The sequence below is a fragment of the Coturnix japonica genome, chromosome 1 (assembly GCF_054131305.1).
Source record: "Coturnix japonica strain WE chromosome 1, WE-NBRP24, whole genome shotgun sequence".
Classification (NCBI taxonomy): Eukaryota; Metazoa; Chordata; class Aves; order Galliformes; family Phasianidae; genus Coturnix; species Coturnix japonica.
The window spans coordinates 82039791-82057075 of record NC_140663.1 but is presented as its reverse complement, the minus strand read 5'-3'; the positions used below and the strand labels follow the sequence as shown (position 1 = coordinate 82057075).

Below are 17285 nucleotides of genomic sequence, written 5' to 3'. Positions count from 1 at the left end.
CCGTTGTCTTTTGGTAGCCAAGTCCACAAGACTTGATATGTTCCTATCATACAATGCAGTCATATTTAAATGTGCTAAGCTAGCTCAATGGCATTAGAATACTTTCTAAGGGTGGGAAGAAAAAACCCATGCTATTATATTCCATCAGCCTGCTTCACAGCAGGGGGTGATTCTCAGCTTGATACAGCAGAGGTGAGCTATTGCTGTAGAGCAAACAAGAATGACTAAAGAGTCCTCAATCCACCCAAAGAGAGAACACAAAAAATCTTAACCACATAGGCTAGCCTTTATGCAGGGCCATCAAGCATGTGGAGATCTGAGAGTAGAATGGGAGGAGAGCAGAAGGAGAAAGGGATTACACTTGACAAACAAGATGAGCAAACCCCATCAAAATAAAACTGTTTGAATCCTGTAGCTTATACAGCCACATGTCAGCAGACACAGCATACAGCTGGATCTTGATCAGAACTAATTCCAGCTCTATTAGCTACTGTAAGGAACAGTATAGCTTTTTCTCTTGATAAGATTGTATAGAAGGGAGCCTAAGCCTGGGCATACGCTTTGCAGTGATGATTTCCAGGAAAGGGATGGGAAGAAGAGATGTCCAATCACAAAATCAGTTTACTCAATCTTTTCAGGAATTGTTGCCCATTTGAGTAATGCAGAAACTGCAAGCACTTGGATGCTAAGTAACTTGAAAATTACAGTTAACTGCAGCAAAAGTAGAAATCAGAGTTGCACTCACAACAGAAAAACGTGGCTTCCTGTTTGGAAGGAGATTAAGTGTATTTGCTACAAGGCAACAGATTGCCCAGTAACTTTTTAGGATTTTTTTCTTAGCTTTCTTTTTCCACTGTAAGGTGGAATGATACAAAGATGATAACAGATATTCAAAAGGTTATTTATAAGGAAAGACTCACCTATATGGATGCCTTTTCTGGGAAACACTGAGGCAATCTCCACCAGGGAGCAATCTCCAAGAGATGCTGCCTTAGTGGTGGTCAGCCCTTAAATGAGGTCTAGAGGAGGTGGAGTCAAGCTCCACCCCTTCCGGGAGCACAGCTCAATTACTCTCACCTGTGCTTCCACAGCTGACCCTACACTTGCCTCAGCTGATTAATCAGAGGTTCAGGCTGTGATTACCAATTTCCCATACACCCCCCTTTCTCTTCCCATCAAACAACAGATTATACATGTTCAAACAAGCAAACAAACAAACAAAAACGAATCATAAACCACATCTTTTTTTGAGAGCTTATTCCCACTTATTTCAAACTAACTATTGAAATTTCTTTAACCTGAGGCTCCAGGTCACCCTTATTAGAGTCACATACCCAGAAGATGTTTCTGCAATAGCAGTGTAACTGTTACATTGGCCTTTCACATAGCCTTTGGTTTCTAACCTTTTTATTGTGTACAGCCTATAGCATAAAGAGATGAAGTTACTTTTGTTTGTTTAACTTACCCATGCCTCAAAGCAGATTGGTCTGCTCTAACAGATGAAACTGAAACTTAGTTATTTGGGAGATTGTTGTATGTTATTTTAACAGGCATTTTGCTTTGAAACAATTTTGTTCTTATATGAATAAAGCATGTTCCTTTACCGCACAGTTGCCATACATACTCATAATACTCCAAATTTGATTATATCTATAGGAAAAGGAAGAAATCTGACCCAGAATAGCATTTCTGTCATAACAGTAGTGATTTATTGAGGTCTCTCCCTTGTGCTAATGCTGCCACTTTGCAACTTCTTACTGCCTCACAAATCAGACCAGATTTTCCCCAGCTCTGAGTTCAAGGCCCTTAACAGATTCCTAAGGTTTTATACACCCCAGTAATTCTGGATTCAAAATTTTACATAGGAAACATCCATTAGCATTAGTTTAGCTTAGCAGTAGTCACCTATTGGATTCATTGTATGCTGGAGGACTCGTCTATCATTCAATTTAACGTTTGTTTTCAGCCTGTTCAATGAAAAATCTTAACTCTTGCTTCATGCTTGCATTTCTTCTAGATATTGATGAATGTGCTGAAAATACTTGTGCTCAACTTTGTGTAAACTCTCCAGGAAGTTATAGCTGCTACTGTGATGGCAAGAAAGGGTTCAAGCTCTCCAAGGACATGAAGAGCTGTGAGGTAAAACTTCACTGTGTAAAATCCCACATGGAAAATCACGGAGTTGGATATCTGTAGGTGACAGGATGAGTTAGCTTCAAGAAAATAGGAAAGTATTTGAGAACCAATCCAAAATTGCTGGTGACTTTGAGCTATGGTTTGACTCACAAAGCAGACCCAGTAAAGCATTTGGATGCCATTCAGTTCATGCATACTCATTTACACAAACCTTGTCAAGAGAAGCTAGCCTTAGCTAGTCTTCTTTATTTTCTTCTGCTTCCAAAACAGGCCCCAGCTTTTTCCTGTCACACAAACAATTCCTGTTCAGCTTACTTGGAGCCACAGTATTACATTTGCCCACACGTTTCCAGGTTTTTCTTAGACTGCACAAAAGTTTTCACTCACTCCTACAGAATTACTGAAAGATCCTGTTTGGATTAAAAAAAAAAACAAAAGTTGGACTGTTTTCCACAGTTTTCATCTGCAATAGCTTAAGAAAAAGGATGTAGTAATACTTGCCAATTGAAGAGCATCTCACAGACAGAATGGACTGTTGTTGCTCAGTTAGAAAATTTACACTTATTAGTAGCAGAAAATTTGGAACTCTGGAGAATCCCAGTACAAGGCTTTTCTTGTGAATCGTTCTCCATGTGTTTTGAAAAATACATACAGGCTGAGACTTGTTTTATGAGGTGAGTGCAGATAAATGCCAACAACAACAAAAAAAAGCAACAACACCTCTAACACAGTACAACAAAACTGGACTTAAGCCATAGGAATGAAGTCTGGCACAAGTGCTAGCATTTATGTATTAAAACATGTTTGTACTTGCTGAAATTTAATATCTGAATGACACTTTTTCCTTTTTCATCAAAGGAGAAGAGTATCTTCTAGCTTCATTACATGTTCTATACAGCTGTTGAAAAGTGTTTGTCTATTTCAAAACTAGTTTCTTGCCTTGAAATTGAAACAAATAGTTTAATCAGTTGAAAAGATATGCAGTCCAAAGACTAGTTATACTGGCAAACGTGAAAAGGAATAGAAATAAAATTAAACACACCTGTGCATTTAATGAAACTCCTGTGTCATGAATGCACTAGAGTTTGGTTGGTAACTGTATTTGGCTGTTTACCAAATGAACGTTTGAGAACAGAAGAGCCCTTCACACGTATTCTTGTCACTTCTATTCTATAGGATTGCTATACTGCTGTCATATAAATGATACACAAGATGTATTTTGAGGGATTGCTTCGTAGCAAATTGATTTTTAGACTAGTCAATGTATCAGTGCTCTAAAGTACACACTGCAAATCTTCCCACCTTTTTTCAATGCAGAACTTACTCCCTTTACCAGAAGATATTCTAAATGCTTTACTTTCAAGAGAAAGCTGAACGTGTTACTTATAACATCACAGTTCCAGAACACAAAGAAGCAAACAGTGCCAGGAAAGGATAGTTTACATTTGTTTGCTCATTATTTTACTAGTTTAAATCTGCACCACGTTTAATTCCTATATGCAGAAGCCTGTTAAAAAGTTTAGGTAGCTGAATATCTGAAAAAACAAGTGCCATTGGTTTTATTGTTCATTTTGATCTTTCTCTCCTCATTGCAGCTGCAGCTGACTATGATTACTCACATTTGACTTTGGCTAGAATACTATGATTAATCCCAGCTTTGCATGCAGCTAAAGGACTTTTAGTTCCCACAAACACACAGAACTCCTCTTTTACACTTTTCCTGAGAATATTCTGTGTCAGGACTTTCTTGATCCCATTAACAGTTCTCAGAAATATTAATTTAGTGCTGTTCTAGCAGGAAGTGTGTTGTTGATTGCATCAACATCCCTTTCCAAAACTCAAAAAAAAAACTACATTCAGTGAACAGATAGAAAGAAATATTTTGTACCAAACTGTTACTTTATTTACCTGTAAATTATTCTTTTTATTTCAGGTAAATTATTCTAGTTGTACTGGAGGTTGTTCAGCTAGGAACTGTTGTATATCGGTATTGACAAAGCGAAGGTGATCTTTATTTATTTTGAAATCTACTCAAGTCACAGCTTTGGCTTCCTTCCCTTCTAGCACCTGATCAGGTTTAGATTCCATACAGCTTTAATAATGGAATTTGTCTGGACGCTAGCAGATGGGTGTCATAGGTCCCTGGTGACTGAAAAGGTCATGATGGAAGAGGAGAATCCTTGATTAAAATAATGAATATTTAAATAGTTGCAGTCCACCAGAACTTTTTCAACCTAAACTATTATTCAGCAGCTTAAATAAATGGACATTTATAGAATCATAGAATTATTAAGGTTGGAAAAGACCTAAGATAATCTTCCACCTACCACCACGATTGCTCACTAAATTATGTTCTTTAATACACATCTATGCATTTCTTGAACACCACCAGGGATGGTGACTCAACTGCCACCCTGGGCAGCCCATTCCGTGCATGACCACTCTCTCAGAGAAGTTTTTGCTAAAGTCCAGCCTGAACATCTCCTGATGCACCTTGAGGCCATTCTAAACAAAACAAAACAAAAAAGAGATCTATCCATTTATGTATAGATAATCAAGTTTAAAAAAAATAAAAATAGTGAAGTCATCCATTTCTTAAACAAACAACAAAAAAAAGGAGCCTAACAGGAAACAGTAGAAATTCCTTAATAAAATTTCACAATACAACGTTAACAGTTTTTTTTTTTTTTTTCTTTTCTATTACTTTCAGTCTGTTCCTGTGTGTATCCCACTGAACCTAGAAAGGAATTATGAGCTGCTCTACCTGGCGGAGCAGTTTACAGGGACTCCTGTTCTGTATTTAAAGTTTAAATTGCCAAATGTCACCAGGTAAGCATTTGGTGTTCATAAAAGTATACCTGGAAATCACAGACATTTGTTTCCCTTAATTTTCTGAGGATGTAGCTTGGACTGTGTGCATAAGTTATATCACCTTCTCCCAGCGGGTTAGGATACCCTTGTATGGAGAATGGACTAACTCAGGTTCCTGCATGTACTCTCACTTAAGGGAGCGTGGAGTCATTTGAAAGTGGACAGGCAAGAGTAATGTGCCTGGAGTTGTTTCACAGCATCTCTTAATGACTGTACTGTGTCCTTGAGATACCTCAACCTATATATAAACAGCAACTGTCTGATGTGGCAAAACTAAAAGGCCAGCAATTTTCTTCCAGACGCCTCAGAAGCAGGCAGAGCCAGTAGCAACTTAGTCCCAGACAGGAAACAATGCAGAGCTAGGGCAGATGTGAACCACTGGCATTCAGATGTGACCATATCTATGAATAAATAAGCTGGAGTCTTCCAGCCATTACAGTCCTAGTTACCAATGCTCTTGGGAGGAAAGAGGTGTATGGACTGGGAGAAAGAGTTCAAAGACATTGAAGCTTACTTTCCCTTAAAATAAAGAGCAGGGGTTAGTAAATCACACAGAATCACAGAATGACCCGGGTTGGAAGGGACCTCAAGGATCATGTAGTTCCAACCCTCCTGCCTAGCAGGGCCACCAAACATACACCTTTACTAGATCAGGTTGCCCAGAGCCCTGTCCATTCTGGTCTTGAACACCTCCAAAAACAGGGCATCCACAACCTCCCTGGGCAGCCTGTTCCAGGACCTAACCACTCTCCTAGTAAAGAACTTCCCCCTACCATCCAACCTAAATCTTCCCTTTTTTAACTTAAAACCATTTCCCCTAGTCCTGCTATTATCAGCCCTTTCAAAGAGTTTACTCCCCTCCTGGGAGTAAGTTCCCTTCAGGTATTGAAAGGCTGCAATGAGGTCACCCCGCAACCTTCTCTTCTCCAGGCTGAACAAACCCAACTCCCTCAGCCTGTCCTCATAGGGAAGGTGCTCCAGCCCCCTGATCATCTTCGTGGCCCTCCTCTGGACCCTTTCCAAAATCTCCATGTCTTTTTTGTACTGAGGGCTCCACACCTGGACACAGTACTCCAGATGGGGCCTCACAAGAGCCGAGTAGAGAGGGACGATCACCTCCCTATCCCTGCTGACCACCCCTCTCCTGATGGAGCCCAGGATCCCATTTGCTTTCCGGGCTGAGTAAAGGTTGGAGGCAGTGACAGAGATACAGAAAGTCAATTAGAATCCTCAAATAAAAATCAGATATCATAAGAGAAAGAGTTAGTTTAAAGCTTCCATTCTCATATATGGTAATGGCTTTAAGCTTGTTGCTGCTACTTCAACAAAGGCAGGCGGGGGCTGCCCCAACCCTGTGCTTCCTTTCTCAGTTTTCTGAGGACACTGATAAAGCACAATACCTTGTCTATATCACCACCTGTATGATTGCTGTTAGTGCTGTCAGAGCAATTGACAAAGATAGTGACCTCTGCGTTACTCTTGGACTTCTTCATAGTGGCAGCCAAAATTGCAGTGTTTCTTGACTTACTGAACAATTTCAGAGCATCAGCAGCAACAGCTGGTGATCCCCAGAACCTCAGAACCATACAGAAGGACATAAATATTGAGAACTTTTTCCTCTGCCATTTTTCCAAGTTGACCTGGCAGTAATGCTTTCCTGGAAGACCTTTCTAAGAAGATAAATGTTTGAAACTCTCTTAGTCTCTGTATAAATAACAGAATGCTTTTTTGTGGGTCTGCGCGAGAGACTGACATCTAGTGGACAAAGAACAAGCCCGAGAATTAAAATGACCGAACTTCTCAATTACGACTCTCGTTTCTTTTGTTGTCTTCAGCAAATCCTTACTTCTACATGCTTTGTTTTCTCCTCTCATCCTTAATCTTTTTTATCTAGCCCAGGCATTCTGGAAGGTGAGAGATGTTTATCACTATATTTATACTCTCTCTTTCCCACTCTATCCTGTCTTATATGCATAAATCGTAATTTTGCTATGTGTATGTTCAGCTGCCAAGATACAGACAACAAATCCTCAGATTAGAGAGAAATGCATAAGAGACAATATAGCAAACTTCTAAGTTATAATTGTTGTAGGATAGCACTTGGTAACACATTTCTAAATTACAGCGTTGATCACTTATTTTTCTCTACATCGTATTTCCATGCAATGCAATAGGGATATTGCCTCTAACCTCTTAATAAACAGGATGTGATATCCTTCATGTGCAAAGCTCATATGAGATGTGGTAACTGAACAAAAGCTTTTTTAAATCCCAGTTCCAGGAATTAGTTGCTAAGCTTCTCCCTGGATTTAGATAAACAACATCAGATTCTGCCTTTGTCTAATAGGATGCAAATCTCACAAATGCTCAGAAACAGAATTACCAAAAGGTGACTATCAACTGTTTCTTACCCTACTAATAGGTTTTCCTAGGCTCTTCAGTACTTCAGGATTCCTGTCTTAATAAAAAATTCTTCTTCATAATTCAGATTTTCAGCAGAATTTGATTTCCGGACATACGATTCAGAGGGAGTTATACTATACGCAGAATCCCTTGACAATACAGCATGGATCTTGCTTGCTCTTCGCGATGGAAAGATTGAAATTCAGTTCAAGAATGAATTTGGAACAAAAGTTACCAGTGGAGGAAAAGCCATTAATGATGGCCTGTGGCATATTGTAAGTTGGATTTGCCTTTTTCCCTTCCTTTAATCCCCCAACTGAACTATATGCAGAATCTAAGTAACTATTCTGGAGGCTTAAAATGATGCTCCCATATCTCAGATTTTAAAAAAAAATAACCAAGAAATGTGCAAGGATGCCCTTCCTCTGGGAATTTGTGGTACCTGTTGTCACAGGTTAATTACAAAACCATGACACCTGTTTATCATCATTGGTAAAGAGAGAGCTAATACTACCTAGCAACATAGGAATTCTTCTTTGTAATCATGAAAAAGGAAGCAGTAGATAATTAGAAAGTGTGATTACAGGTTGAACTGCACAAGAATAAGACACTTTGCCTAGAAAGCAAATCTACTTTCAGTAAACCAGAAGTGCAGCTTGTTCTTCAAGCTTGCACTCCTAAGATGAAAGACCTTGCTCAGTTATACCATCTGTAATTGACACCATATTGTTAAGATAAATTTGTTTTTAGAGAGTGAGACAAGAGAACCCAGAATTCAGCATAGACCTCTTACAGTTCAGTTCAACTTGCTTGAGATTAAAATTCTACTTTGATGCCTAATAGTAGCAAGAGCTGAATCTGTTCTGTTTGTGTTCTGTCTGGAGACTCAACCCTCTGTATCCTGATTACAGGTTACAGTGCAATGGAGAACTGTATGCCAAATGTAGAAATTGTACAATTGTAGAAGTCAGCATCTTGAAAGTTCTATAGGGCATGAAGCAAACTAATCAGCTGTGTAGGTATTCTTGTGGGTAGGATGGGAGTAAAAATAAAGATGATCTTTCTATTGGATGTCCACAGCTGATCCAAATTTAAATATGATGTAAAGTACTGAATGCATTAATACTATTTTACAATTCAGATATTTAGTGATATAAAAATAATCCTTCATATAGGCATATATAATTAGCATTTAGAAATATCCTACTTATTTGTGTGTACATATTTAAATAGTTACATTTCATTCTAGATATCAGTTGAAGAACTAGAAAACAGCATCAGTGTAAAAATAGCTAAAGAAGCAGTGATGAACATTAACAGCCCAGGAACTCTCTTCAAGCAATCACACGGTTTCTTGGAAACTAAGGTGTACATTGCAGGGTTACCTCGCAAAGTTGGTGACACTCTCATTAAACAGGTAACTAAAAAATCAATGTTAATTAAGATTTATTACTTTCTGTATTTTTTCTTTTGCAGTCACACAGGAAAGAATAGTAGCTTGGAATCCATTCGGAAAATGAAAATTGGGTTATTAACCACTGTTTTGAAAGTAAATGTGCAGACAACTTTGCAGTCTATCCTCTGGTTTCAGTTATAAAAACACAGTGCTTAAGGCCTAATCACGTTTATGATGTTAGCTTCTGCTATGCCCTGAGTGGGTATGGAAATCAACATCAAAACTGGAACTATTACATCAGGATAATTTATGGAAGGCTGACATACTAAATGCATGCCATTTGTTTTCTCTCAAGTATCAGTTCTGTAACCAATAGCATTGATAATGCTATTACTGGCTGTATGTTGATATGTAAAGTAAGACCTTCTTATTAATAGTTTTAAAATAAATTTGAGTTCACACCTCTGCTGCTGTAATTCCTCTACAGATTAACCCTCGGCTGGATGGGTGCATTCGTGCCTGGAACCTGATGAATCAAGGACATTCAGGTGTAAAAGAAGTTATTCAAGAAAAGCAGAGTAAACACTGCTTAGTAACAGTTGAGAGAGGATCATTCTACCCTGGAACTGGCATGGCAAAGTTTAATATAAACTACAGTAAGAATTTTATTGTATGTTGTTATACTTTTTGCTGGACTTTGATGGAGGTGATGAATTGTAAAGGAAAGGAAAAAGAAAAGAAAAACAACACTAAGCTACCTACCACTGCATTCAGTGGTGATTCCAGTAATTTTTTTGAGGAATATGTTTGAGTGAGGGTTTTTGCTCCCAGTGATGTCATCGGTTTAATTTCTGAAATGCTTTAGGCTAGGAAGCATATTCTTCATTTGTAAAAAATGGGCACTAATTCTAATTAGATCTAATTCTGCTCTGTTTATCCATGGAGAAACCTACAATATTATTGACAGAGAAAGTATATTGGGGATGTGGAAAAGGATCACTACAGTTTTGTTCATATAATTCATCTCTTAAATGAACATCCTGTTGGAGTGCCTATCTTACTTCTCCTGAACCCAAAAATTTATTGCCTGTCTTCCTGCCCTAATTTCAAGTTTTGCAACTCAGGATCACCCTCTGCTCTCTCAAATTCCTGAAGTGAAATATCTCTAATATCATCACAAATCTTGTCATCATTGCACTTCCATATCTCAGATGCTTTCCTACCCTTCAACCTCCTTTTGATCCCCAATCCTTTTCATCCTAGGAATTGCTATTCCTTCTAAGGCCTTTTATTTACATCCTCGGTATCCCACTTGAAAGGATTTCTCTAGCTTCTTACATCAAGTTTCCAACCAACTCAAGTGATTTCTTATGCCATAGAAGGTTCCTCTGCTTTGCTCCCATTCATTCACATCATGCTGACATGTATCCTCCTGACCTTTTTACATGGGCTGCTGCTATGCCTTCACTCTCTCCACACCCCATTCAGTTTCCAGCCCCATACCACCCTCCTCAAGTTCAAGTGGCTGCCCACAGCTACTACTGCCTTCCCACAGGCTGTTATAGCCCACTGCTTCCACTCATGCTTTCCTCTGTGAAGGGATCTGACCTAATTTCATGTTCTAGAATTTCTGCTTCTTGAAGAAACTACCAGAAATCAACTTAGATGTTACTGGGGAAGGGAGGGCAGATGCTAGAAGTTAGAAAAGATGACAAATAGCTCTTTAAACAATTTTTGTATTAGCTTCACTGTGAATACATCATATTAAATTATATTCGCACCATCTGCACGTTTGTTTTACCCATCTGCGTATTCCCATTTTAATAGCGGAATGATTTCTGAATGTAAAAATGTGTCATAACTGCCAATCTTCTACTCAGTGGCAGAAATATATGAGTTAAGTCATTTTTTTAAGTTTGATCTTAAATTGACCTATAGTAAATACGGCACCTGTTCCATGTTAGAACAGAGAAAATAGCATTTAAAAAGTCTGACATCTTAAAAGAACAATAGCAAAGATGCAAAATTTGAATGGGTTGTTTTGTTGGTTAAGTTTAGACTTGCAGTTCTTTCTAGAAGGTCCAAAATTCACTTTTTCTGGAGATCAGTACTAATTTTTCCACAATAGGAAAACAGATGGAGTAGTAATTTTTTAAGACTATATTAATTTTTCATTAGCAGGTTAACTAATTACTGTCAATCTTTTCTTTTAAAACAGACAATCTTGACAATGCTGAAGACTGGCTAATAAATGTGACCATGACTATTCGCCCATCCGCAGACACTGGTGTTATGTTTGCCCTGGTTTCTAATGAAACAGTGCCTCTTGCTTTGTCCATAGTGGATTCTAACTCTTCTGACTCACAGGTGATCTTAAGTTCCAGCATATGGAACATCAACTGACATGAATCACAACTCTCAGCTTTGTATCACTTAACTTACTACTCACTTGTGAAAAAAGTCAAACTAAAAAGAACTTACTTACACACAGAGGAGGTGGAAAGCTGAATTAATATTTCGCAAAGCACTTACATCATATTTTGATGTGCAGAAAATGAATTACTATTTGCAATTGCTACAGCAGGGACAAAGCACTAAGTGCTCCTGTGTTAGGTGCTATTCATTATATCATGTCTCTAACATCTCCTTCCAAATGCACAAAGCAGAAAAGGGAGTATGGTAGAGGTTGAGTCATGATATTAAGGCAGTGATGTTAGTTTCAATTTATAAACAAATGTTTTTGCTCATCCATACATCTGCTGAAATGAGAGCACATAAGGAAAACTAAGTACCATCGAAGCTGTAGCAGTACTCCCTTTGACTTTAAGAGAAACAGGATTTCACCTCAGAACCACAACCAAAGGGTTTTTACAGTGAATGTTCTCATTTACAAGTTTCAGAGTATAAGTGAATGGCTTTGCTTACAAAGGTGATGCAGCTATCAGCTTCAGTATCTTTTCCAGCTTAATATACATCTTTTTAAAACATCTCTCATATTCTTTTTCTTTCTACTTACAAATGTAAAATGTATCAGAATTAAGTATTATTGTGTGTTAAAGTTACACATGCCATATTTTGTGACTTTATATTCTCCTGTTTAGGAAATCATTGTGACTATTGGAAACATCACTGTGGCACGTCTAGAATCAAAGAAGCTATGTACACCCAGGAAAGTGCAAGTTGGACTTCTGGTAACCAAACAGCAGCTACAACTGTCTGTTGATTCACGCACAGACCAAAGCAACGCAGAGCTACTGTCTGTCCTGCATCAAGCAATGATAACAGATGTTGTCACCTACTTGGGTGGCCTGCCAGGTGAATTATATTTCTTTTCATTCATTTGTTCTTCTGTACAAGCCTAGTTATGTTCAGCCTTTCCCAGGCTATACAAAGCCTACAGCTATAAAAGAAACCACAGAAGTCAGGAATATTTTTTCAGCAGCTAGGCTCTGGGCAACAGTTGACTGCCATTCTTCGTGAGATGAAAAATACATTGAAATGGCAAATAACATTTTGTTTCACATAAGGCACAAGTGAATCCTCAACATTAAAACATGTACAAACATAATTTTGTACATGAAGCGTACACATGCGTATTTGCACAGTAGTTTGATTTCAGAGTGAATCCTGCAGAAAAACAGCACTGCCACACGCCATGTTTTTTCAAAGCCCGAGATCCCTAAACATAAGAATTGGTAGAGGAAGAAGACGATGGTTGCGAAGTTAAGTTACTAACAGCAGAGCCTTTCTATATCCTCTGTTAAAGATATTATAGGAAGAGCAAGCCTCAATTCCTACAGAAAGCCTTAAAATCTTTATAAACATAGTCTTGAATTGACATCCACATTACATGTAGGCTGCAGCGTCAAAGCACTGACACAAATAAAGCCAGTCCTTATCTGCAATGTGTTTCTTCCAAAGGAGAAAAAGTACACATGAGCAGAAAGAGGCGAAAAACTGTGTATCCTATGGAGATGATCTTTTTAGGCATTTTTCAAGGTAGAACAGGGAAGCTGGAATTATGTTTCTACCCTCTAGACTTGTCAGAATAGAAGCAAGATTGGGCAGCACTGCAGCCCCATTCCACAGTTGATTGAAGTGATAGCTGCCTTTACATCCAACCAGAAGCAAATCTTTATACAGTGGTAGTAGAGGATATAAAAAAAATTTTCACTAAACATGACAGTTTCTCTTCTAATTTTGTATTTCAACGGGTATACAATATCTTTTAACCCAGCTAACCAGACAAGTTCCATTCACATAGAATATGTAGAATGAGAATACATTAAGTGTACAGTACTGTCAGCACTTCAGGTAAGTGTTTTTGTAATGCCTGCTGAGTTTTCAAAGAGAGGTGAAGTCTATATTTTCTTAGTAGCTGCAAGTTAGTAGGTTAACAGTCATAGTAACTTGAATACGATTCTTGTTATTTCACAGTCTTCTTCACATTTGTGTATCTGTGACTCTTCCTAGTACATTGCCAACACCAAGGCCTTAAGATTTAAGACCTTAGCTCAAGTCAAGAATCCTAAATAGATAAGAATATGGGTACATATAACGCTCTGAGGCCTCACAGCAGTTCTTGCTTGATCCTGTGCCTAACATATTGAGCGCTGGAAGCACATCAGTGATCTGATGCTACAAAAGCTAAATGAGCAACAGATAAAGTGGGTCTCTCACAGAGATTTCACATGGAAGAGGTAGTAAGGAAGCAATAAAATGTGTGCAGTTCCCAGGGGTCCCCTATTTGAGAACGTGCAGATTTTAATCCAGAATAGCTTTCTGGCAAAAGTTAGATTGTTCTTTCCGTGACCTCTAAACCTATAAGCATCTGTTTGTAGGTCAGGAGAAAAACAGTGGGCTCCATGACACACAGTACAAACTTAACAACAGTTAAGTGTTTCTCATAGCAGCATTTCCTGCATTATGTATAATTTTCTGGTTTCTGGTTGGAAGAACACTTAAAATGCATATTTCAAATTGTATTGACCCTTCTCAGCTTTGCTGACTTTATCTCAAGGAACCTAAAACAGAAGGGAGAAGAAGTTAAATGTTTCCTGCCAAATTGCTGTTTTCTCCCATGGATGACTAACGGAGGCAGAATGGAGCGTTCCCCATGATTTTGCTAATCTGAAAAATACATAGGACACTGCATGCTTTGGCCTAATAAACTGAATGTGTTTCTGTGCAGATGTTCCTGTGGGTGCTACGTTAGTAACTGCTTTCTACAACGGCTGCATGGAGGTGAAGGTCAACAGCAGACAGCTGGATCTGGATGAAGCCATTTTGAAACACAATTCCATCAGATCTCACTCATGCCCACTGATTATGGAGTAACCATTCAATTCTTAATTTAACTTTTTCCCTTTCAGATATAATTTGCATAATTAGTCTCATGTCATAATGAAGCCAGTACTGTTTTATTCAAGATGTGCCAGGAAAACAATCAACAACATGGTTTTCCTCTTTTTTATATAGAATGGGGGTAAAAAAAATCCCTTTTTCAGCTCTGTAGAGACAATCAAGATCAAAATTCTGCACTACTTTTTTTTTATTTGTATCAGTGAAAAACTTAAAGCTAGATTTATCTTCCATGCTCAGACTATGCCCTTCATATAAGTAGTTTGGAAAGAGATATTCTACACCTCATTTTTCATATATCAGCACGAAGTTACAAGTTGCAAATGTAAGCAGTGTATTTGAACATAGACAAAACCATTCTAATTAAGCTTTTCCAAATATAACATACAAAGAGAAATCTCTACAGGTTTTGTAGTACATGACTTCAGTAAAAGAGACAACACCCTGGAATCCAGAGCCCAAGCTATCTATGGGTATGTTTACATATTTGTACCAATGTAGGTAAAGCAACTTCCAAACTATTTTTTTTTCTAAACATAGTTCATCTTTACAGAGTAGCTCATTATATTGTACCAACTTTAATTCTTCTATTTTAGGAACCCAGCCTTAAACTGTTCTGGATTAGATCAAGTAATTCACTTCTAAAGTGGAGTGAAATACAGGCAAGGCAATTTTAGAAAACAGAAAACTGCATGAAGGAAGGAGCTCTGGTCTTCATCATGGGGGAGCAGACTGGAATTTCCTAAGTAACACTGAGAACTTGCAGCAAACTGTTATTCAATTTATGACAAATTTGGCACTCTTCAACATGAGCTCCCTCTATGGTCCACCATAAATTCCCTTCACTTTTGTCAGCTTTGCATTCACAGAGCCCCCAGAAGAGATTTATTTGCAAGCCCTAATACAGTTGTTTCTGACCTACTTGAAGGTCTACCTTATACTAGTAATACCAAAATGTAAAACTGTTTTCTGCTCAGCCAAGTTAACCAGAACAGGTGATTAGAAGAGTACTGTTTTCCTCATGTTTCAATTTCAGTTGTTTCTAGTATTTCACATTCTTAGTGTTCTTTCTGCTTCCAACACCCCAAAACAAGTAAATTGTAAGAGAATTGCTGTAAGCAATGAATATATACTCCCATCCATCATCAGGAAAAACATTTATCTGTCAGATTTTTAGATCCAGGCTTTGCTTTCTTTGCTTGAGACAATGAAGTGGAAACGTATGTACAGAAGGATGGATTGTGACAATGTTCATTTTGAGGATTGTCTATCTCCAGTGGCATTAGTGAGGTTTCTTTCACAGCTGAGTACAAACATCAGTGCATCATACCACAGAATCTGAGCCCATCCTTCAACGTTATTGCTTTGTCTGAGGTTATTGTTAACATGGCTTCCCACTTGTGCCCTCGCATATAACACAGTATTTGCTCTGACTTTTACACCAGCCAGCCTCAGAATGGTCTCCAAGTCTGTCCAGCACTGATTTGTATGCAGCTGCTTATCAGCAGGAATTCTATACATCTGATACACAGGGGCTAAATGCCAGTGAACTACAGGTTCAGTTTGCTAGGAACATATGCAAAAAAGCTCTTCATTTCTCCGGATTTCATTAGAGGGAAATGACTGCAGGAAAACATTCCCCCCTTCCTTGCTCTCTTCCCATCCCAAAAAACATGCTTCATTTGGGCCTAGTAACTACTGAAATAAGCATTGAAGTAACCCTTGCAAGTAAGCATCAAAGTAAGCACTGAAGTAACCATTGCACAAGCAAGCAGAGAAATACAGGGGAAACACAGTCAAGTGTCAGAAGTACTATGAACTCTTATATCAGCCTGTGTGAACAGCAGGAGGAAGGGCTGGTGCTTTTTTTCTTCTTAAGTGTAAAAATTGGTATAGAATTGAAATTAAAGAAAATCATGTTTTCCACACAGACTTCTTTTTGTTGTCATGCAAGAATATTTTAGGATACTGTAGTTGCAATGAAATATCTACAATTTTTAAATGTAAAAGTGCCTCCCTATTGTAAAAATTAAATGAAGCAGCATTTGCAAGTTTTTTTTTTGCCTTTTAAGTTAAGCTGTATTTGTCTGTGTTTGTTCATTTTCAATGTGCAAGACTGGTTCTAGTGGTCGAATGGTTGACTTCAGAGATCACGATAATCTTCAGCATCAAAGACAAGAGCTAGCTTAAATTAATAGGCTGTCCAAGTAGGATTCAGTTTTGGCTGTCAGGTGAGTTCCTGGATGACTGGAGGAAGGGTGACGTTGCTCCCACTTATAAGAAAGGAAGCAAGGAGGACTCAGGGAACTACAGGCTGGTAGGTCTCACCTCAGTGCCTGGGAAGATCATGGAACAGATCCTCCTGGACAACATGCTTAATCACATGAGAAATTAGCATGCGATTTGAAACAGCCAGCACGACTTCACCAGGGGAAGGTCATGCCTAACAAGTCTGGTGGCCTTCTATGATGGAGTGCCAGCACTGGTGGTCAAAGGGAAGGTGTCTGATGTCATTTACCTGGACTTCAGCAAGGCCTTTGACATTGTCCTCTACCACATCCTCACCTCCAAATTGGAGAGATGTGGATTTGATGGGTGATGTCTGGATGAGGAGCTATGAGATCTGGTATGGTGGCTTGTGGTAGCAACGGTAATGGGAGGATGGTTGGGCTAGATGATCTTGTAGGTCCTTTCCAACCTTGGGATTCTATGACAACACAGTGGATAAGGATAGGTCACAGAGGGTGGTGACTCATGGTTCTATGTCCAGGTGGAGGCCGGTAACAACGGGCACCTCCCAGGGGTCTGTCTTGGAGCCAGTGATCTTTAACAATGTCAATAACAACAGAAATGAGCACAACCTTAGCAAGTTTGCTGATGACACCAAGCCGAGTGATGCGGTTGATGCAGTGGAAGGAAGGAATGCCATTCAGAGGGACCTCAACAGACTTGAAAGGTGGGCCTGGGTGAACCTAATGAGGTTCAACACAGCTAAGTTCAAGATTCTGCACTTGGGCCCGAGGAATCCCAGGCATATATACAGACTGAGAGGAGCGGTCCTTGAAAGTAGCCCTGCAGAGAAGGACCTGGCGGTCCTGATGGACGAAAAACTTAACAT

At 38.8% G+C, this 17285-nt stretch overlaps 1 protein-coding gene across 1 annotated transcript in view; it reads left to right on the top strand.

Moving 5' to 3' along the window:
* Nucleotides 1-16238, top strand: part of PROS1 (protein S) — a 32351-nt gene extending 16113 nt beyond the window's left edge. Inside the window, exons 8-15 of the mRNA XM_015878668.2 lie at nt 2018-2139; nt 4847-4965; nt 7496-7685; nt 8660-8827; nt 9294-9462; nt 11025-11173; nt 11908-12121; nt 13998-16238. Coding sequence (XP_015734154.2) covers nt 2018-2139; nt 4847-4965; nt 7496-7685; nt 8660-8827; nt 9294-9462; nt 11025-11173; nt 11908-12121; nt 13998-14143 — 1277 coding nt within the window. The 3' untranslated portion in view covers nt 14144-16238. The remainder of the gene's footprint in view (nt 1-2017; nt 2140-4846; nt 4966-7495; nt 7686-8659; nt 8828-9293; nt 9463-11024; nt 11174-11907; nt 12122-13997) is intronic.
* The last annotated feature ends 1047 nt before the right edge of the window (nt 16239-17285 follow it).